We start from the raw sequence: 22,135 nt of genomic DNA on the forward strand, positions 1-22,135 counted from the left end.
TAGAAATTCGTTGTTCAATTTATCTCTTTGCGCGCTTTTCTATGTTCTGTGGAAACTGTTGTGGTGCGGATTGTGGAAGACATCGAATCATCGCTCGGCATTCGGATTGTCAAGTTCAGTGAGAATCGGACTTTGGTGGTGATTGGATGTGTTTTTCTTATTTTGTGCACATGAATTTTTTCCCCTTTTCTCTGTCCAAAGTTGAATTTCACCAGCAAAAACACTTGCAAAACAACTGTGTCAGTGGGAAAATGTGTAGTGCTGTGAGTTAGTGATAAGACAGTATCATCAGAGACGCTTACGAGGCGGAGGAAAGGCCATGAAAATGACGGAGAGGAAATTCACCAAAGGACTCCATAAGCCGGGAATGGCACTCAAGCTTCGCGAGACTGTTTGCCAAGTTGTTCGCGAAAGTTCAGTCTTGGTGAGTGTTTTGCGCGATCGGTGCCCCACTGGGACCCACTCAGGGTCACTCTGCTGCCAGTGAGGGGCTCAAATTGGCAGTGACTCTTTGGGGAGGAGACTCTTGGGCGTCTCTGACTGAGTGTGTTTTTGTCGCTCTTTTTTCCGCTCTCCGTGGCTCTGTGGAGTGGAACGAAATTCCATGAATTCCCTTTCGCTGGCTCAGCCTCGTCATCCGTGGGCGGAAGGGCTTCTCTTCCCACGAGCGAAGCCACAAAATAAGTCATCTCACTGGTCATACAATCCTTTCGATTGTGGGGCGAATTCGTCATAGAGGATTTCTTTTGGAGAAATTCCTTTGATCTGCTAAAGATGTCTGATGATTTACTCTAAATGGAATTTTAATGGTATTAGGATTAGAGCGATTGTTTACATGAATATTACGAGTTTTCATGAAACATTAACAAATCCTTCTCTTTCCACTACTTTCATGTTTATCAATTCTGCAAAATTGCGAAGATCAAGTCATGAGTCAAGATCATTTAACTAAAAAGTCTCTCAAAATGGAACTGTTTCACTACTTATCTAGGATTTTGGTGCATTTCCAAGTAACTTATCTCACGAGAAAACCTTCAAAGCCCCTAAAAAATGCTCCAAATCGAGAAGACCTTATCATACGACACATGTGTTGCCAATGTCAAATATTATTGTTTATGTAATTCAACACACGAAATATTTCTGCGAATTATCATTGTTTAAACACAACTATTTAGTCAAAGAAGACACTCAACTTGAAATGCATGCTTGTATAATTCAACTAAACAAGTGTCAAACGGATGCACTTGGCGAAGATTTCTCTCGTGAAATATTTTCATGGGAAATTGACCCTGTTTTGGGTGTTAACTCATCTGTAAACCCTTCCGCGAGAGTCTCTAATTTGAGCTGGCTTGTGGATCAACGAGAGGATAAATAAAAAAATTACAACACTATTGAAGAGATTCCCCCAGTTGGAGGCTAAAAATATTCTCCGCCTGACACGCAGTCTCCATTTCGAGATCATCCCAGTTTGTCTCTCACTCTTTGTCTCCCACCTCATCCAATTGAAGGCTCTCCACACTGTTGACGAACTCCATTTAATGTTATTGTTTACATTCGGTCGGACTTTTTTCATCGCTGGAGATCCGAAAGGCGATAAAATGCCAAAAAGAAATTACAATTATTTGTTGAGAGACAAAATGTCTGTGTGCGTCTCTTTAAAAATCCACCGACAAACCACAGAATCCTCGCGAGATGAGGGAAAACTTTCTGTTTTCTCATATTTTTCCCCGCGCACTCTTAATTGTATAGGTCTCGATGGTAAGTCAATTGACTAACGCCCAGTGACACATGAAAATGATAATTAGCCACTGAATGCAAGTGAAATTGCTGGTGAAAGATAAACGGCGATGGAATAATTGAATAAAGCGTGTGGATAAATTGTTAATTTTGTCACACAAAATGCGATAATTTCGACTCTGCTCCATGAATACCGCTAGTTTTCGCAGAATTTGCCAATGAACTACATTTTATTTTAGGTAAAAAGAGAAAGAAGTGGAATGAAACCACTCTTCTTTATTATTTTACTATATGCATTTTGGTGTTCTGGGAAGTAAAACTGGCAGAGAAAAGTCTTTTATGATGCTTATTGAGATTAACTATGAGTGGTGAGAGGTTGATTAACCCTTTTTGCGTGAAATGGGGCAAATATGTCCTACAAAACAAATTTCTTCTAAATATATTTTAAATGTATTATGCAGTGAAATGAAAATGATTTTAGACAATAATAACGTTTTTCTCGCGATACAATCACGTCTGAAAACGCGGATAAACCAATTTTGGAATAGGAAACTCTCAGTTGCACGCAATAGAGTTAATAACATGGAAAAACAAACTCTTGAAAGAGTGATTTTCGGATTTCTGTAGCGGAAGTTTTATACATTTTCACGAGACTCGTATTCTAAATGCCTACAAAACTGAAGAAACAGCTTGTCGAGGGAAACATGTATTCTTCACCTCATTTATTAATATTTCACGTTTGGATAAACGCCACCGAGACAGTGTTGGTGGTGAACGAACGTACTTTTCCCGATAAAATGGGTGTAGAGTAGACGTTTTAGCGGATTTTTGTCACATTCTAAAAGCTTTTTTCCACCATTTCGCACGAGAAATTGTGTCTGAGTCAGTCTGAGGAGTTGAAAATGGTATTGATGATCTTCGCGATGATGTTCTGGAGAGGAGACGCGAGGGCTCTGCTTGATGATGTAATTCTGTAATAATAACTTCATGGCCTTTGACACGACAAGCGGTCTCACGTGTATTTTCCCGATCTTCATTCTATTTGCTCTCTCAAGTGTGTACACAAGTGCCTGAATCTCCCTCTCTCGCGATGTTAATTTGGTCAATGGAAAGGGAAATTGGATGATACGCGAGGTGTGATTTTATTTGGGGGCCGGAGGAAAATTAATAAATTACCTCACTGAGGAGTGTCTGTTATTGATATTTCCGTGTTATTTTCACACGAGAGAACTTTTCTCAACACACACATTGCATGATTGATGGCATGTTGTAGCAAATACAGCAAATATAAGAGTACTTTTTTGTATATCTTCCACTGGCTATCTTGCAAAGTGACTAAACTTTTATGTAGTATAAGTTTGAATAGCTGGAGAATCTCACATTGAATGTTGCGTAGAAGAAAACGATTTATATGGACATCGAAAGATATCAATTCGGATCTATTTATAGGTTTGAGATCGAAATAAGGAAATGAAGAAAAATCAGTGATTTATTGTTCTCATTTTAGCTACTGTCTGATTCTTCTATTCGAGCTTCTATCTTTCTAAATCCACATGGCCTGAGACTTTTATTGGATGATTCTGGCTTTTGTGCTGTCTTAAGCCTCTTGTATTCCGATAATTTTCACAAATTCAATCCCTCTCAGTGGCTTTTCTCTGTAAAAGCGGCAGAGGTATTAAAGAAACATAGAATGTGAATTAATTTTAGAGGCTCTTAAGATATTTTTGAGGAGTTGGAATAAGTTCGTTGAATTGAGATTGTCGTATTGTTTTCCTTTGATGCCCGAGCATGAATTCTTCTCTCTATTTTTGTCGTCATTCATTCAAAAGTTCACCCAAGTGGACGTAATGTCTGTTGAGTCAATGAATTACCCATCGAAAAGTACATTATCTCTGAAAGCGGTCGCTCCACTGCTGATAAGGCAAGTATGATAAGCATTGTTCTATCGCCAGACGGATAATTGAATGGCTGAAAGTGTTGTTGAGTTATCGATATGATTAACTTATGGATTGAATTTCATTTCATCGTTGCGTGTTTGGTCAATAAAATTGCTGTTGAGGCAGTCTCTGGGCTTCTTCGCCGTCTTGCAATTATAATTCTTTCTGTTTGAGCCACTCTTCCTGCCGCGAGAATCTCGTTTGTGGCGGTCTTTTGGTCAACGAGAGGGAAACTATGTCTTCACCTCGGACATATTAGTGAAAATGCATAATTTATTAGTTTTTTTTTTCACCTCTGTCGAAATAATATTGAAACGGATTATGAACTCTGGTCATTTTGAAGACATGAAGGCGAACTTGCGGAGAGACGAACGTGAGTGAAAGATTTTTTTATCATTAGACACGCATTCAAGAAGGTCAACGACAAAAAACGTGAAACTTTCCTAACTTTTTGTCCAACTTCCTCTTCTTATACCTATCATCTCTACCATTGAATATTGATTGTGTGAAAAATTTCCTAGAGCTTCCAACGCGAAGACATGTCATTCTTTGGCAGACACTTTGGCTGCACGTACGTGACGATGAATGAGAAAAATGTCTCAAAGTGGATGGTCGTGATTGATGTGGAGGACAATTAAGTGTCTTCCTCATTGCAATCTTGGCACGCTGGAGGAAATGTTTTTGGGATGGAGCCGCACTGTAATTTTATAGGTATTTTACTGTTGAATAATAGGAAATGCTTGTTGAATTTTTTTTACAATCTCTAACAAACAGAGTCTCTCTGGTGGTCAAAAAAACCTGTGGTATTATAAATATTTTCATGTAATATTACCGTGAATGATGTGAAACAGAACTGTGTAAATTGATTTGAATCAGTTGTTAAACATTTTTTAAATGATTTATTACACAATATGAATGTTTTAAAGATTTAGAGACCTTTTGTCATTTTAATAACATTGACAAAACTGCAAAACTTTCTCAACTACTTAGCTTGACAAAGGTAAAGAAAAGATTAATTCAATTTCTCTCATTAGAATAACGTCAGAGACAATTTTGCAACTCACTGTGAACAATCACTCAATCATTCTTGATAATCTTAAAGCACTTTACCGTGCGAATTGTCCATGAATTGAGAGCGAAATCGCAGTGCAATTTCCAGGGTAAATTGAGGACATTCACTGCGCGTTGACGAGAACACCGCAAATGAAGCATCTTTCGCAGTCATTGGGCCCTCTCGAGTGGGAAGAATGGTTAAGGCGTATAATTGTGTGGCCAAATTGTGTGTTGATAGTCAATTTAGCGTGAAATTTTGAGCGTTTATTTTTTCGCTGTGCTGCGTATGTTGACAACGCATTGTTGTTGCTTATTTGGGTCAATATTTCACCTTGAATTTCCTTCGATGGTCGCTTGAAATCGCTCAAGAGGAGAGCAGTAGTTGAACAATATGATGTTTATGGGTGTTTTGTGTTCCAACTGTGCAGTTTAGTAAGAAACATGTCGAAGGAGAAGAGGAAGGAAAAAATGCGGAAATGCTGCCAATGGTTCAGATTCAAGTTCAAGTTTGTGACATATATTTAAAGACACACACACGGTGTGGCATTTAATCGCGGTGAAGTTATCAGAGAGGCTAAACTAGTGGCACAAGCGTGGTGAAACGAGAGTGAGAGATGCGGAAAAAAATTAATAAATGAGCAGAAAACCTGTAAGGCTGTGTGCATGGAGAGAAAGTGGGCAATTTTCAAATATAAATTTCTACAAAATAATATCTTTCAATTTGTTATGCGATTCTTTCTTCAATAAACAATGTCTGATTGAGTTAGTTTTCAGTTGCTTTTTTTCTCTCTCTCACCATTGCCTTTTCACCCTGGGGCAGCAATGTTGGGCCATTTCAGGAAATGGATGGGCAAATAAATATAAATTTCCCATGAAAGACGTGCGTCTTGAGGGCAAAATTTCCACGCTTGACTTGGTGAATTCTTGAAAACATGTCTGGGCGCAATTGTAATTGATACAATGCGCACTGGGATTAATTGAATGAGCATCCGAGAATAATCAGTTGCAATGCTGCTGGTGCTCAGATTACAGTGTATACATTCTCTCTTCTCTTGCAGAACAAACCCGTGCTTGTGGAGCCGATCGACTTTGAGAGCTTCATGGTGAAGAATAAGACATTAATTCAGAATGATCCACAGCGTGAACTGCTCCTCTATCCAAATGACGATGTGTCGGTGAGTTTTATAGTGTTTATAAAGAGAGAAAATACACTGCTCTAATGAAATATTTTTTCGAATAATCCAATTAAACCTTCTGATTCAATTAATCGTTGTAATACAAATAAGATGTCGATTTTGTGTGATATAAGATTTTGGGTAGTTTGAAATATTAGCACGAAGAATAGCAAACTGAGAATTAAATATTTCAATCCGTTGAGAAATTAAATCCATTCGCTGATTCACGGTAATTAATACTTATGATGGTCTAATACATCTTTATGTTAGTGTTTGGAGAAGAATGTTAAACGATAAAGTCAAATATGGAGATTGCCTGTAATTAAGTAAACATCATGTCTCTCTTTTATATCCATTGAGTTGGAGATGAAATAAAAATTCAGACCATTTTAGGTCATTCAACATTTTTTTCATTAACAAGTACACCTTTTTGAAATTGGATGGCGAGTCAATGAAATAGAAATTAATAATGTGAAACTCCTAAGAGATCATTTAACTCTGTGTGTAATGATATACAGTTGATGCAATTGGAGTCAATCAGTAATTTGACGATCACCACTTGATCTTCTCTTTATTTCTTTAAGGAAATTATCCAAGCACGAAATTATCGAACTGTGACGAGTGGAATTCCAGAAGTGATAAATCACGAGAATGGCTCAATTGAGGCATCTCCGTCGTGCCACCAATCGCCAAAGACTGAGAATGTCAATGGGAATTCGTCGAGGAATGAGGCAGTTTGTCAACCACCGCTGCTCACGAGGCAGTCTATTCGCACCTACAAGTCGGACAATAGGCTCATTCAGTACAAATACGGCAGCTACGGTGGCTTATCGCAAGACTTGCCAAGGTGAGGGAATGACTTTATGGTTATCTCGTGAATGATCTGTGAAATCAAAGATCATTTGGAGCTGATTTACTACTGATTGATCGTCTGTAATTTCATTTAATTGTCTCCAATTAGAGACTTGAAGCTTTTTTTTGGTAATCTTCTTGTTTATGTGTGTTTTTTAATGTGTACAAGTAGAAGTTTTTATTGTTTCTTATAATTCAATGTAAGAGAATCAGTTCGGAAAAGGGAAGATTCACAATTTGAAGGATTAAAAGCAAATATTAGCGACTTTCTCTACTTATATTTGCGAGTAAAAACTATTATAGCGATCTTTGAGACTATTAAATTTTGTGCAAAAACCATTAATATGCATTTTTGTGAGCAATAGTCGCTGAAATTGAAAGCTAAAGTGAAAAGTGATTCACTTTTTCCTCCAATGTGAAGATTATGATAATTATTCTGTCAACGATTTCTCATATTATTTGCAAAGAGAAAAAAGATATTTCTATAAAAACTTGTACATTACAGCTCAATATAAGCTTTTATACGGTATGAATGTCAAATTTTGAAATTTATAGTCGAAAATGAATTTCATCGCTCCTACAATTCTCTAATGAAAGTTAAATGCAACCAATAACTGTGTTTGTTGCCCAATTGTTGTGCAATTAGAATTTGGTTACTGAATTCAATACCATCGAGTGGGATGCATGAATAATTCCATAAACTTGTGGTTTGATCAATGTGAGAATTTATGAAGTATTTGTGGATTCTTTTGTTCACTTCCTAAATGCCTGTCGCTCTGCATGCAATTTGAGAGCGCAAGAGCGTGTGAGATTTCATTTTAAAGTCGATTTGGTTGTATTTCCCTTTCAAAAATTCTTTCGAAGTTTCGACTTCGGGCAAAAACTGCTTCAAGTCCAAGGATGGGAGATTTTTTTACCTTTTTTGACAATCTCTTAAATTTGCGGTGTATTTGGAGAGCAAAATTGATTTTTTAATGTTGTTCTTTTGTCTCCGCCAGACAAATATCCGTGGCGGATGAATTCAAAGAGGAAGTGTACGAGGTCGATGCCGATTTGGATAGAATTGACGAACAGATGACACGTTCCCAGGCAGATACGATAACAAAACAGGGATATTTACTGAAAGGACCAGACACGACGTCTGATCGGATGTTTGCGCACATCGGAGCGAAATCCTTCAAGAAGAGGTGAGTGTGTCATCGTGGGAAAATTGCGTGTGAGAAAGTAGAAAGTGTCTTTTTGGCAGTGTCTTAATTGATTTCCGTGGCATTTGATGGAAAAGAATCGCCTCAAACTACGGAATTCCAGGGGATTTTTTAATGTCTCTTGACATTTGCAAATATAACAGAAAGCATTCTTCATGCTTCATGTTTTTTTTGTGCCTTGAAAGTAAAAGTTCATTAAATCGTGTGGATGCAATAAAAGTTCGAATGGCTCACTTCAAAATTGTAGTTTGGTGTTGAGGCATTTTGCAAATTAATCTGATGGAATTTATTGCAAATGTTATGTCAATAAAAGTCCATCGGAAATAGATTCTTCAAATTTGATATTCCCTGCAGTGAGTTTCACAGTCTATTTATCCATTGCAGATATTGCTATTTGCGTCAGGAAGTCGATGGCACTTACATTCTTGAGGTGCACAAAGATGAGCGTCAGGGTGAGGCGAAAACGACAATTGTCATGGATTTCTGCACGGAAGTCGTTCAGAATCCCAAGCGTGGTCGATTTTGTTTCGAATTGAGAATGACGGCTGGCCATAAATCATTCACATTTGCAGCGGAAAATGAGAGTGATTTGCAGGATTGGCTCACGAAGCTCCAGTCAATTCTGCAGCAGAACAAATTGCAGGAGGACAAGAGGGCTGCGTCACTGGAGAGAGGTATTTGTGGAAGAATGTCTTTGCAACATTGCAGTAGATACTGATGAAGTGCTGGTGTTTATTTGGCAGCTCCTCCAGAGAGTCCTCAGACGACAGCCTTTGGAACGCTGAAGGGACTGGAGCAGAGTATGAATCCGCAACTAATCAAATACAGCCGAGAGACGGATATGTCTATAGCTCAGGCGAGAAAGGAAGGTCGGAAGAGGCTGTTTGCGAGCTATCAACTCCCTAGCCATGTCAGCAAGATGGTCAGAGAGGCAGAACCTTGTGAGCCATACAAGTGAGGGCACTTTCTGTTGATTTGATGCGACTTTACGACGCAGATTCTCATCACTGGTCTTGTCTTTTCAGGGAGCAATTCGGTCAGAGAATTCTTTTGAAGTGCGAAAGTCTCAAGTTTCGTCTTCTTGCACCCACAGAAGATGGCGAGGGTGTCAGCCAAGTAAGTTGATACTTTAATTTGCTAGTAGCAGATAATATCGAGAAAATTCATAGAATCTCAACAGCTTTAAGAAGACTGTTTCATGATAATTGTTTACATTGTTTCTGAAGAAGACTTCCTTGCCTTCTAGGTGGAGCCATACATTACAAGTCTGGCGTTATACGATGCTAAAGTGGGCCGAAAACTGACGGAGAACTTCTATTTTGACCTCAATCATGAAAACATTCGTGATGTGCTTCCATTGAGTGGCCAAAAAGCCACCCTCGAGGGCGCTGCCCCCATAAACGGGTCAATGAAACATCACCCAACGGAGAATGGGAGTGATGCACTGCATAAAGTTCCAACAGAGTGGATTCAGTATCCACGAGAAGCGATTCTCAGTGTCACATCGCCGAATCCGGACATTTTTCTTGTAGTGAAAATCGACAAAATCCTCCAGGGTGGAATTAATCAGTCCACTGAGCCGTATTTGAAAGCCAACAAGGATCCAAAGGTGGGTGGAAAGGTGCAGAGAAGTGTGAAAGCGTACAGTCAGAAGATAGGACATTTCCGCATGCCATTCGCGTGGGCGGCGAGACCACTTTTTCGCCTCTACAGCAGTGATCTCGATGTTGCCATCGATTTTCCCGCCATTTATCGGCAAGAGGGCAATAAATTGAGGGATGAGGAACTTCTAAAGCTCCTGGCGGAATATAGAAAGCCGGACAAGTTCAGCAAATTGACTGTGATACCGGGGTGGCTGAAGATTCACATTGAGCCCATCACAGAGTTACCAAATAACTGTCTGTCGACGACTCTGGCTCCACTGAAGCCCTTTCCGGTGCCACCGACGAAGGATCCAACCCTGGAGATTAGTGAATTCTCTGGCGCGAGTGAGAGGGACGCTTATCCTTTTGCCAACTTCCAAAATCACTTGTTCATCTATCCACTGAGTCTGAACTTTGATAGTCAGAAGCTCTTCTCGAGGGCCCGAAACATTGCCGTGTTGATTGAGTTGAGAGATAGCGATGCCGAAGGAGCCAAAGGACTCTCAGTAAGTTTTTTTTCTCGTAGAACTCTTGGAGTGTGTGATTCTTATATGTTCTTTCAATTTCAGTGCATTTATGGACGTCCTGGTCAGGGAAAATTCGTAAGTCAAGTCTCCTGTCCAGTTCTCCATCACAACACGTGTCCGACTTGGTATGAGGAGATAAAATTGAAGATTCCTCTGCACATTACAACACAACACCACATCCTGTTCTCCTTCGTGCATGTGTCTTGCGACTTGGGTAAGAAGAAGGAGAATAATTCTTTCGAGACTCCAGTTGGATACGCATGGCTTCCACTTCTGACAAAGGGAAAGATTAATGTTGAGGAGCAAATAATTGCAGTAGCAGCAACTCTTCCCACTGGATATCTAGCCATTCAGCCTCTGGGTCTGGGAAAAGGGGTAAGTCCTTTTCTTTATTTCAATAAATTTCGGGAATTAGTTGGGAATTCTTTAGAGAGCTAGATTCTGGGAAAATCTGTGATAGAATTGCATGGATTTTATGTTTTCATCCTTAATATTTACTAAATGTTGTATACTGAAGGCTACTGACTATTTTCAACTAACCGGTGACTCGTTTTTTCTCTTTCTTCCGTTTCTGCTACTGATTCTTTCTCGCACAATCTACATGTGGAATTCTATTAGCAGAACGCTGGTCCCGAGATCCAATGGATTGACAATCAGCGTCCACTGTTTGCCGTGACATTCCGCCTGGACTCCACTGTCCTGACAACTGATCAGCATCTGCACAATCTCTTTGCTCACGCTGAGCGCTTGCTGGAGCAGTTGAAGCCATCAGCCATCCCAGCTGAATCGGAAACGTGCAAGATTCTGAAGGCCGCTCATGCGATTCATGCCACGACTGTGATAACATTCCTGCCGACAATCCTGAACCAACTGTTCATGGTGCTGGTGAACACATCGAGTGAGGAGATTGGCCTCAACATCATCCGTCTGCTGGTGAATTTGATCCACATGGTAGCCGAGGAGGCGGGCAGGAAGGAGTTGCTGTTGTCGTACGTGAAGTACGTCTTCCATTCGCCAAGTTTCGGCGGCAAGATGTCCGGAGGGAGTCCCAGTGCTAGGAATACCGTCCATTGTGAGCTCTGTCGACATCTACCGAAATTGTTACATCCCAACAACACAGATTTCCTTATTGTGAACAAATTCATGAGATATTCTGGAATATTTTTCGACATCATAGTGAAGAGCATGGCACAACATCTGCTGGACACATCGAGGATAAAGATGCAGAGGAATGAACGATTCCCCAAGGAATTCCATGCTACTCTGGAGTCCCTGTTCCAAGTGTTGATACCCTACATAATCTCCCGCCATAAGGATCTCGTGGTGGAGACTCAGGCACTCAACAGGAGTCTGTCGACATTCGTGAAGAAGTGTCTATCATTCATGGACAGAGGCTTTGTTTTCAAGCTCATCCGACTGTATATGGACAGATTCTCACCTGGAGATCCCCGGACGTTGCAAGAATTCAAATTTGCCTTCATGCAGGAAGTGTGTTCGCATGAACACTACATTCCACTGAATCTACCTTTCATCTTGAGTCCGAAAAATCGTCCAGAAATCTTGCAACACTTCACTTTGAGCGAGGAATATTGTCGACAACACTTCCTGGCCGGACTGTTGTTGCAAGAGGTGAAGAGTGCTCTGAATGAGGTGGCAAATACAAGGAGAATGGCTCTGGGAACCCTCAAGGAGCTCCTGGCAAAGCATGATCTCGATGATAGATACTTTGGAAAGGGGAAAATTAGTCGGATTGCAATGATTTACATTCCATGGATGGGAATTGTGCTGGAGAACCTTCACAGAATTAGTGACGGAAGCGAAAGGACGGGACACTTTAAGGGAGATATCAACAGGATTTCTTCGAGTAGTAGCTATGTTTTCTCCAGAGATACCTCAGGACTCAATGGAGTGCACAATAATTCCTCTGCCAGCACACCAAAGGCGAGAAATCGTCTGACACTACACGTTGAGCATCCAAGTCCTTTCAGGGCTTCACTGCATCTGCGGGACACGACTTATTTCGCTGCGATTGCTGGCCAGAGTCTCACCAATGGCCATTCAACCACTTCACTGGATTCTGAGTGTTCCAGCCTATCTCAGGACACCACAGTGATCAGGAATGTAGAGAACAGCAGTGATTCTTCATCCAAGAAGGGCCACAATCGATCGGTTTCCGTGACACAGCCAACTGCTCTGCCCAGAAGTGATAAATTTACTCAAGTGGAGACGAAGGACATGCTGATTTGCTTCCTGTTTGTTGTGAAGCACATTTCTCAGGAGCAAATGACAACTTGGTGGCAGAATTGCACGGAAACTGAGACCATTGGTTTCTTCACGATATTGGAAATGTGCTTGGTGCACTTCAAGTATGTGGGGAAGAAGAACATCGTTCTTCAGGATCCGGTGAAAGAGGCGAGGAGTCATCGATCAGCCAAAGCGAGCACTCTTCCAGCCAGAATGCAACCACCAAATGGAGAGGTTTTGAGTCATGAAACTGGAACGATGACGCATGGAAATAGGGAAAATCTCGTGGAGGAGACTGTGAGGTCTCAGCAAGCGCTAATCGAGAGCAACATGGCCACAGAGATAGGAATGATTGTCCTGGATTGCATGGGACTGTACACAGTTCAGTTCAGGAATTCTATCATAGACGGAGCCGTTCTGCCCAAGTTGGCTCAAGTTTATCTGCGGTTTCTTCAACTGGGACAATCTGAGGCACTCAGCATGCATGTTTTCTCAGCTTTGCGAGCGTTTATCAACAACTTTTCGCCAGCTCTATTCCGTGGCACTTCACTAATGTGTGGACAACTCGTCTATGAATTGCTTAAATGTTGCGATAGCCGCTTGGCAAATGTTCGACAGGAGTCCTGTGCTGTTTTGTATCTGCTGATGAGAAGCAACTTTGAGTTCAGTGGACGCAAAGCACTGACGCGAGTTCATCTGCAAGTTATCATATCTGTTTCGCAGATGATTGGGAATGTTATTGGGCTGAATAATGCCCGTTTTCAGGAGTCTCTCTCTTTGATAAATAGCTACGCATCCAGTGACAAGGCGATGAAGGGAACGGGATTCCCTCTGGAAGTTAAGGATCTCACGAAGAGAGTGAGAACTGTGTTGATGGCAACGGCTCAGATGCAAGCCCATCAAATGGATCCCGAGAGACTTCTCGAGTTGCAACTGTCTCTGGCCAATTCCTATGCTTCCACGCCGGAGTTGAGGCACACTTGGTTGGTAACAATGGCCAGGAATCATGAGCAACATGGGAATATCTCTGAAGCCGCATGTTGCAATCTTCACATCGCTGCTCTGATGGCTGAGTATTTGCGACTGAAAGGAGGGGGATTCATCTCGTATGGGGCAGAATCTTTTGCTAAGATCTCAAGGAATATACCCAGAGATGAGAGAGGATTGAAACTGGACAGTGGCGCACAGGACTCTCAATACACTGAGCAGATGCTCCTGGATCAGCTGAAGGAGTGCGCTGAGTATCTTGACAGGGCTGAGAGATTTGAGTGTCTGGGAGAACTCTATCGCTTGATCATCCCAATTCTGGAGAACAGGAGAAATTATTATGATTTGGCGCACAGTTATGAGCACTTGGCGAATGTCTATAACAAAATCATTGACGTCAATAAGTCTGGTCGAAGACTTCTTGGGAGATTCTACAGAGTGGCGTTCTTTGGACAGGTAAGTTGACTCCCAGCTACAATTTGAGAGATGAATAGAGTTGCTGATACCTATTTGTTTTTCACAGTTGTACTTTGAGGACGATAATGGCATTGAATATGTCTATAAGGAGCCAAAATTGACTTCCCTCAGCGAAATTTCCGAGAGACTCCATAAACAATACAAGGATAAATTTGGCTCTGACGTGGTTAAGATGATTATGGATTCTTGTCCGGTAAGCTTTTCTTTCATTTTCTTACTAAATCATCACAAATTATCGGATTTGTTGACATTTTAAGGTGGACGTCAATGAGTTGGACCCTAAAATGGCATACATTCAAGTCACACACGTTATTCCGTACTTCTGCAAGGACGAATTAGATGACAGGCAGAATGAATTTGAGCAGAATCATGATGTTGATACTTTTATGTATGAGACGCCATTCACAAAGAACGGTTCGGCTCGCGGAAATGTTGAGGATCAGTGGAAGAGAAGAACAGTGCTAACAAGTGAGTTTGAAAGATTTGATGAAATATGAATGAGAAATTAATTCCATTTTCTTTTCATTTTCAGCTCAATACTCATTTCCTTACGTTTTGACGAGAATTCCAGTGAAGAGTCGCCATGTGACCGAATTGACACCGATTGAGGTGTCGGTGGATGAGATGCAGAATCGCGTGGCTGAACTTGAAGAAGTGGTTTTACCGCCAATTGACCTGAAGAAGCTTCAACTGAGGCTGCAAGGAAGTGTGGCAGTTACGGTGAATGCTGGTCCTTTGGCGTACGCTTCTGTTTTCTTGGACCCGAAGACTAACGACAAATTTCCCTATGAACGCGTGGAAGATCTGAGAGAAGTCTACAGGTAGGAAAAAGGGCCCTTAACTTAGTGATTTGCATCTATCGTGTGCTTTTTGTTCTTCCCAGGGACTTTATGAGAGTCTGCTACACAGCTCTACAGATCAATGGGCGCCTCATCATGTCGGACCAGAAGGATTATCACAAGGAATTGGAGAGGAACTACCAGAATCTCTGTTCAGCACTCACTGATCTCTTGGATGAATCATTCTTCCCATCAGATGAAACCAATTCCGCTCATCGCACAAGCTTAGCTCTATTCTCTGCCATAAGTGGAGCTCCGAACAATTCGAGTTCTGCATAAATTTTCAAATTTTCTCAGTTCTTTTCCTAGAGGAAAAATTCTCACTGAATCGAAAGAAACGCACACAATTTAGCCAATACACAGTAATCGAATTAGAATATTTCCGCCAATATGTGTCTATGCTGAATATTGGTCTTATAGAAGAAATTATGCTAAAAATAATATGAAATAATTGGAAATAATCGAAGAAGTAGCATCAAAATGCGACACACTGTAGCTAGATAATTCGGTGGAGCTCAAACGATGGTTTCGTTTTTTATGCAAAGCGGATTTGTGTGTCCTTTTGTAATTTTATACAAAATTTCATACCGAGAATTTTATACAATTTCGGCATTGCTAGTGGAAATTGAATGTAGGGAAGTTCTGTGTGTTTTAGAGAAAATTACGAGAATGGAAGCGCACGGTAAATGGACATGAAATATCATACCAAACTAGTCAAAGTTTTACTATTCAAACTCTACTCATCTCTTTTGTGTACTGAATTTGATATGGCTAAAGTTTATTGAGAATCTCTTTCAGAATTAAATTCGTTGATAGAGAGTGTAATATTAAATTCTATTGAGAAATCTAATTGCCAATTAGTTTGTGAATCTCGTGGGTTCTCGGGATTCTAGAGACGATTATTTCAGTTGAAATCACTGTTAATCTCCAAGAAATAAATATGTAACTCGGAATACATAAATGTTCAGGAAACTATGTGTTTTATTGATCTCGCTGCCTTTTTTTTTAACTTGTCTGCTGACGTTCTCTGTTTTTTAAGCCACAACGAATTCATGATGCGCGCTTTGAAGGATTCGATGAATTGATTTCTGTATTGAGTCTACAGAGGGCGCTGTCAGCTGTGTGAAGTAAAAGAAATTGAGTTTATGCTGTACTGGACGGAGAAGACTACTGCAGGAAGACACTGAAACAAGAATATTGAAAATCCTTGTCCCGCAGAAGGTATAATAATAAATCTTTTTGATCATAAGTCAAGGTGTCTGTTTTGCAAAAGGGATGATTTTTACTCAATTTCTTACAATCAATTATCTGCATTCAATATTTTGTCTGAATAAATATTTCTCTCTCTTGTTGATCATATGCTGTAGTATCAAATTACACAGAATTGAGTAATTTGATTAACAATAAAACGCCGATTTTGTATAAATAATCTACACTTTATTTCAATCTTGTCTTTTAAATAATTCCTCCATTTCTCAATTGATAGACATTTTTTTAGAGTAAATTCAGGTGTGAGATTGTATTCACAAGTGCCGCATGAAGAGTTCCTCTACTTTCTTTGTTGGGAGACAAGAACGACAAAATAGAACACAAAAGTTGTGAATTAGAATGGCGAAAGGAATTAGTCAGATATCTAGCAAACTACCAATGAATATTTGCGCCCCTTCTGTGATCTTTTCCAGTTGTCCTGAATCCATTCTCAATTTATATATAATATAAATTAACTTTCTCTTGCGTGGGATTTTCCAGTGAATGCCGAAGGTGCTTTAGAGGCGGATGCCGGGATTGCGAGAGCGCACGAAGTTGAGGAGCTCGTCGGAGTCCTCGCAGACGAAGGGCTTCAGGTGATGGCAGGCGACGTCGTGCCACTTGATGCCATCGTTGTAGAAGTTGTTGAGGATGGACAGGCAGGACTCGTCGTTGCCCTGGGCGGCTTCTCGGTTGTCTGGCTGGGCCTGGCCGTATCCTCCGGTGTAGCTCCAGTCGCCCGTGTTGCGCTGACTCGTGGGTCCGATCTTGGCGCCGGAGCCCGACCAGAACCATCCGTTCTCATTGGGCGGCTGCAGATCCGGACGGTCGCAGCCGGCGAAGTTGCACTTGCGGCCAGAAGTCCAGATGTAGCGCACATTGCCGCGCCCTATGCGCTGCTTGATGAACTCGTTCTCCTGTGGCGTCTCCATGGACACGGCATCCATGCAGTGACGACGGCAGATGTTCCTGGCGTCCAGCCAGTCCACCTCGAGACTGCGAGTTGGCTGCAAAGGTGAGTTAGAGGACGTTAGCATTGCAATCTCAGGTCGGATCTCAAGTTCACAAAGTCTGCGAAATGGTTATTGCTTCGCCAGAGAAACTATTTGCATACTAAGTTTCAAGAGATTGATGATAAAGCCGGGGATTTATCATACCTGATGCTCCCAACTGAAGAAGTAGGAGTGAGCGACTCCACGAGCATCGCGATAAGTGGCATGACGGACGCCTGAAAGAATTTGAGAGAGTGAGAGATATAAAGCATTTTCCAGAACTCTGAGACAATGAGATTTGATGCTTTGACAAAATTACAGCATTGTTTCCCGTCATAATGACACCCATAATAGTTCTTTTACAACGCACAAATTGCAAAATGAGTGCGCGAGATGTAATTGCATACGTTATGTGCTGCTTAGAAGATCTGCGAGATTTCTCTCTTACAGTCTTTTGCAACAGACACAATGCGAGAGGTACTTACGATTTGCACAACTCCTGGGATCGGGAAGGGCCAACCGGCGCTGCGCTGCCACCATGCTCACGCCAATGGTGAACAGTGCCAAGATCCTGAGCACTGACATCCTGGAAAGCAGCATGGAAAAGTTTCAGTTGTACAATCGTGGAAAAATCTTCTCAAATCACACATCGGAAGTGAGTTTGAGTTGATCAATCAATTGAGCTTCAATTCTCTCCGTCTATTCACATTTAAATTAATGGGTCTTCATAAAATTGTGACACTCCCAACTTCCTGTTCATTCTGATGAAATTGACAACATTGATTATTTACCAATGGTGATCATTTTTCAACAATTATCTTGGGAATTCCATTTGGAGCATTGCGCGCACGGGGAAAAACATCATCAGCCGTCCAAATGCGGGCACTGCGGTTTCACCAACTCATATTGCCCAATTATTTTTCGCAAATTGGGGGAAAGGTTCCAGAAAACTGGGGGCTCTAATTAGAAATTCTAGAGACTGAGAAGCAATTTCACAAATTTAATGCTTATTTCACCCAAATTGACGCTCGTGCCCATTTCGCAGCGATTATGATGTCTCCTCTCAATGTTTGTAATTCTGTCTGGCCGAAAGATCAACCGTTAAGCAATTATATACTTCTTCAGAGCGAGAGAAGTGGAACTCTTGCTGATAAAGGGAGAGTGATATTTGTCCAATAACCGATCACGATTCATCCTTTCGAAGCCAATCATCACTGACCATTGAATTGTTAATTTGCATCATTTGTCATGGTCTTAATCTTTCTCACATTTTCTCCTCCGCAAACGATCGTGATCTTCGCTTATTGGGAGAGGTGGTGAGAAGGCGCAGAGAAAAAACGACTGTATGTTGTGTGTTTTGGAATTATGTTAGAGGAAGAAGAGAAGTGAAATCAGGAAAAGGCTTTTCGGTGTGATTTTTTCCCGCTTCGTGTGATCGCATCAGTGAAAGCTCATGTGATCTTCATTGCTGATCGACGAAATGATCAATGATGTATTAGAATTGCTGAATAATGCCATTTAATAATCTGTTCGTGGGTGGAATGTTTTTGTGTGTAGAGAGAGTGAAAGTCAAGGTTTAGATCAAGTGATCTTCTCCTGTCGCCAGGTTCAGGGCAAGCGAGAGGACCACGCGAGAGCGAAGAAGATTGTTGTGTGGCGATAATAAAAATGAAGCTCAAGTAACGGTTAAATCGCACCAAGAGTGTCTCGATGTTGTGAATAAAAAGCACGCACGCGAGAGCTTCGCTAAATCAACAGAAATGCTAATGATTTCCAAAGAGGAAGAAGCTTCCTGGGCCAGAAAGCGTGCTGATTTGATGACAAATTCAAATAATTACTAGGTCAAGATGACTATGTGATGATCAAATACGTCGGCCGAGAGGTCTTTGAGCATGAGTTCGGTGGCAGTTGCGACTGTGACACTGGGGAGATCAAATGGGGCCAAAGAAGAAAGTGGAAGATGGAATTTGGAGTGTTGTTTACACCTTTCCACGAGGCCCAATGTAGTCCTCCTCAGTGACAATCTTCTCACCTATTCTTACCGCCAGACAATGATCAAATTCATTATGCAATTTTTCTCACACAACACCTCCAATGCAGAGGAGAGATGTTGAGAGCAGAAAGAAGACACAGTTCGCAATGGTGTTGGGAGAAAATTTATGTAATTAAGTAACCGGTAGTGTCGAGCAGTGCGCCTCCTTTGCCGTGTTTATTGGTTTATCCAGAAATGGGGGTCAGTAAGTCTGATTGATGGTCCGATTGATCATGAGAATGGTGGATAAAAAGAAGTCGAAGGAGACATACAAACAGAAGTGTGTGACTCTGTTGCAGTTCTTCTGCACCTCAATTGGAAAAAGGGGTTGTCATTAGCGAAAAGAGATGCATCGCACAGAAAAATGAAAGAAAAATACATCTTTGCAGTGCGGGCAATTTGTGATTTTTGGTGCACTTTATTTACAGATGCGGAGCCTCTTGATCTTCTTTTTTTGATTGGTTTTATGTCAATGATCTTGGGTGATTTTTCGAAGAGGTTCGTGGAATGTTGAGAGGAGAAAAAAAAACAAACCAGAATTTCACACCTATTTGCATATATTTTTGCGGTCATTTACCCGCGCGCGCGATTTGATCGAAAACCACACAAGATTTGTGATTGAAGATCACGGTATGATGCTGCGAATTCCGCACTGTTTGTGGCTTCTTGAAAATTGGCATTGGTGAAAGGAAAAGTTTTGCACGGATGAGGAAATGGAGAGAAAATCGCCCGCGAAGAAATATAGGCTCACCTGAAGTTAGTGCTTAGAACGATAAACACTGCCAAGAATTCACAGAAACACTGGATAATCCGATGGAGTGCGACGGAAGTAATCCAAAAGACGTGGAAGGGTACACACAACACTGGAGGAGCAATCTTTGAGATCCACACTTGGAGACACACAGGTGACTGGCTCGCTAAAACGTTCTGTTGTGTGTTTATAGCTGGCCTAAATGCCCCATCTGCAGGTCTCTCTCTTTCTCTCGCGATGGTGTGGGTACGAGAGCCGATGTGCCTCACCACTAAACCGGAGGTTAACCTACTTGCCAGCCTCTCCCCACTGCATCGCGATCTTCTGCCACTCGATCACTCCTCTGTGCACTCAATCGCTTCGTGCGTAACACTGGAAGGCACTCGTTTGCCCAGGAGATCCTTGAGAAGTTTCGGGAAAGAGCGACGAGGAAGTCCTCAAGTGTCTTAGGCATTGAGCTGAAGATGTTTTTCTTCTGTGTCGACTATCAGCAACGATGCAGAAATGACATAGACAACCACTGTGAAAATATTACCCCATTATTTTCAATTAAATACAAAATCATTGAGTGTACAAATTGACTTTTCCACCATGAAAAATCACTCAATTTCCTCTAATTTCACTTTAAGCAATTTTCCAGTGAGTAATTTGAATGGATTTCTAATTTTCTTCTCTCTCTCTGCCGTGTCATTTCAGGCTGTCCTGCGATGGATTATGCAGAATCTGGAGGTTGTTTTTCCTCTCTCGAGGTGCGGTGAGATGGCAATGAAATGGCAAGAGAGACAGAGAGAAGTGAGGAAAAATCTTGGTCAACAAGTCACAGAGAGATGTTCGTGGAAGTGAGAGAGAAAAAATCCATTCGGATGGATTGAATACGATTGTGTAATTTTTAATGAGTTTCCTGGTTCGATTTCTGCACAGCACACATTTGAGTGTTAAAATGAGCAAGAAATGAGAAGTATCTCGTGGATGCGCTGCATGAATGCACTGCACCATTCAACTTTCCCATCTTCTGACTCGCATTATTCAACGGTTTGGACTGACTTGCAACAATTGAGTGTGAGAGACAGAGTGAGAGAATTTAATTGCTCTTCTATGAAATTACACTTCAAGACGTCGCAGACATTATTTTCTCGTGCGAAGATCAAGCAACTCAGCGCCGGGGTCTCTGAACTCTTTTCTTCTCTTTGGCTCTGCCACTGGCAAATATGTGTGTCTAGCGTGGAAATTGACGATGGCACGAGAGGAAACTCTTGATAGATCCTTCTTCACATTCACTTTTTCAATGCATGCAAGCAAAGAGAGGGAGAGAGAAAGAGAGATATTTGAGTGTGGCAGCCAGAAGATTTCATCACACTCAATGTATAAAAGAGAAGATGAAAAAAGTCTGTCTTTGGCTTTAGAAGTCTCGTGACTTGTGAGATGTTTCCTTCACTCCTTTACAGTGGAATATAATTCATCTCAAAATGCGTCCTTCTGTATTTTCAGATTGAAAGATTGACGGCTGAAAAGCCACCAAAAACAGCACCGCAAAAGAGTTCATCAAAAGACCCCCGAAATGAGAATAATAACCCCGCGAGTCAGATGGACGTGAAGATTTCACTATGACAGATCAGAGAGGCAGCTTGGAAAAAAAGAGTGTTTGCAATTGTGTAACGAGCTAATAAGTGATCACATGACGGGGATTACCATCTAGAAGATGGCCAAATTTAGGTAAAGGTGAGCCACTAAATAATTTTTCAAGCATCACAAAAAAGCACCCAATCACCACACACACTCGTGCACATCATTAATTTCTGCAGAGATGCAATTCTGCGATGCCACGCTTCGTAAAGTTGCAAAAGCATCCTACCTTGAGATTATTGGAAGTTATGCTGTGAAAAGATCACTTTGTGGCTTCAGGTGCTTCCAATTTGTGTTCAGCACTTCTCAGATTGACTTATTGAGAGCTCCTTTGTGATTTAAAGAGGCGTGCTGTCGGGGGATGCAAGGGGAGAGATATCGCGTTGTTTTGAAAGTTTTACTTTCAAAATATTTGTGTTAGGTATAAAAATAAATTGTGGTCACGTTTTTTTATTGTAAATTTGCATTGATTATAATGTCAATGGTTGTCGCTGTATGAATAGGAAATTGTCATCCAATTTATTATCGGATTATTATTTCCTTTGTGGCAATTTTTCCAGAGACTTGTTGTACATATTAATATTCAGGTGTAATAGATTTCTTTCACTGACCATGTAGATTAAAATCTCATTAGGTCTTCATTAAATTTCGCAGTTTAATTGTTAATGGGTGGGGAAAGAATTCATTTGCAAATACTTTGTTTGCTTCATTCAATTTTCTGGCATAAATCTTCGTGCGTTTCCCACAGAATGACACAGTAAGAAGGCCTTAGAAGTGAGCCAGAGACGATTTACCTAATTAGATTAAAAAATA

General features: G+C 41.1%; 3 protein-coding genes across 5 annotated transcripts in view; 1 reads left to right on the forward strand and 2 right to left on the reverse strand.

The window, feature by feature from the left end:
• The window catches only part of LOC132263191 (large ribosomal subunit protein eL24), a 35,008-nt gene that overhangs the window by 9,434 nt on the left and 3,439 nt on the right, over window positions 1-22,135 (reverse strand). The window lies entirely within an intron of this gene.
• LOC132261444 (dedicator of cytokinesis protein 9) lies at window positions 133-15,337 on the forward strand. 2 transcript variants are annotated; one of them, XM_059760267.1, is made up of 14 exons: window positions 133-424; window positions 5,786-5,902; window positions 6,487-6,749; window positions 7,753-7,941; window positions 8,344-8,633; window positions 8,703-8,913; window positions 8,985-9,075; window positions 9,206-10,108; window positions 10,172-10,504; window positions 10,748-13,816; window positions 13,884-14,030; window positions 14,095-14,305; window positions 14,370-14,658; window positions 14,721-15,337. In XM_059760267.1, exons 1-14 carry the CDS (start codon window positions 320-322, stop codon window positions 14,953-14,955), a joined length of 6,453 nt encoding a protein of 2,150 aa, XP_059616250.1. In that variant the 5' UTR covers window positions 133-319; the 3' UTR covers window positions 14,956-15,337. The 2 variants fall into 2 exon arrangements, with proteins under 2 accessions (XP_059616250.1, XP_059616251.1); XM_059760268.1 differs by having other exon boundaries at window positions 10,751-13,816.
• On the reverse strand, window positions 16,115-19,789 carry LOC132261882 (uncharacterized). Of its 2 annotated transcripts, XR_009468439.1 has the most exons (5): window positions 19,700-19,789; window positions 17,402-17,502; window positions 17,082-17,152; window positions 16,322-16,931; window positions 16,115-16,232 (listed from the first exon to the last, which is right to left on the reverse strand). XR_009468439.1 is itself a non-coding variant. In XM_059760905.1 (4 exons), the coding sequence occupies exons 2-4, from the start codon at window positions 17,499-17,501 to the stop codon at window positions 16,443-16,445; spliced, it is 660 nt and encodes a 219-aa protein (XP_059616888.1). In that variant the 5' UTR covers window position 17,502; window positions 19,700-19,789; the 3' UTR covers window positions 16,115-16,442. The 2 variants fall into 2 exon arrangements, 1 of the variants encoding a protein (XP_059616888.1); XM_059760905.1 differs by having other exon boundaries at window positions 16,115-16,931.

Source organism: Phlebotomus argentipes, unplaced genomic scaffold (assembly GCF_947086385.1).
Source record: "Phlebotomus argentipes unplaced genomic scaffold, Phlebotomus argentipes genome assembly contig_15, whole genome shotgun sequence".
Lineage (NCBI taxonomy): Eukaryota > Metazoa > Arthropoda > Insecta > Diptera > Psychodidae > Phlebotomus > Phlebotomus argentipes.

What these genes read in the sequence shown, in the direction of transcription:
- LOC132261444 (XM_059760267.1), top strand. Translation starts at nt 320, where the DNA reads ATGAAAATGACGGAGAGGAAATTCACCAAAGGACTCCATAAGCCGGGA. An exon ending in GGCTGCGTCACTGGAGAGAG is followed by an intron (nt 8,634 to 8,702) that starts GTATTTGTGGAA and finishes TTTATTTGGCAG; the next exon opens with CTCCTCCAGAGAGTCCTCAG. An exon ending in GAACCTTGTGAGCCATACAA is followed by an intron (nt 8,914 to 8,984) that starts GTGAGGGCACTT and finishes TTGTCTTTTCAG; the next exon opens with GGAGCAATTCGGTCAGAGAA.
- LOC132261882 (XM_059760905.1), bottom strand. Translation starts at nt 17,501, where the DNA reads ATGTCAGTGCTCAGGATCTTGGCACTGTTCACCATTGGCGTGAGCATG. An exon ending in TCCCAGGAGTTGTGCAAATC is followed by an intron (nt 17,153 to 17,401) that starts GTAAGTACCTCT and finishes AAATTCTTTCAG; the next exon opens with GCGTCCGTCATGCCACTTAT. An exon ending in TCTTCAGTTGGGAGCATCAG is followed by an intron (nt 16,932 to 17,081) that starts GTATGATAAATC and finishes TCACCTTTGCAG; the next exon opens with CCAACTCGCAGTCTCGAGGT.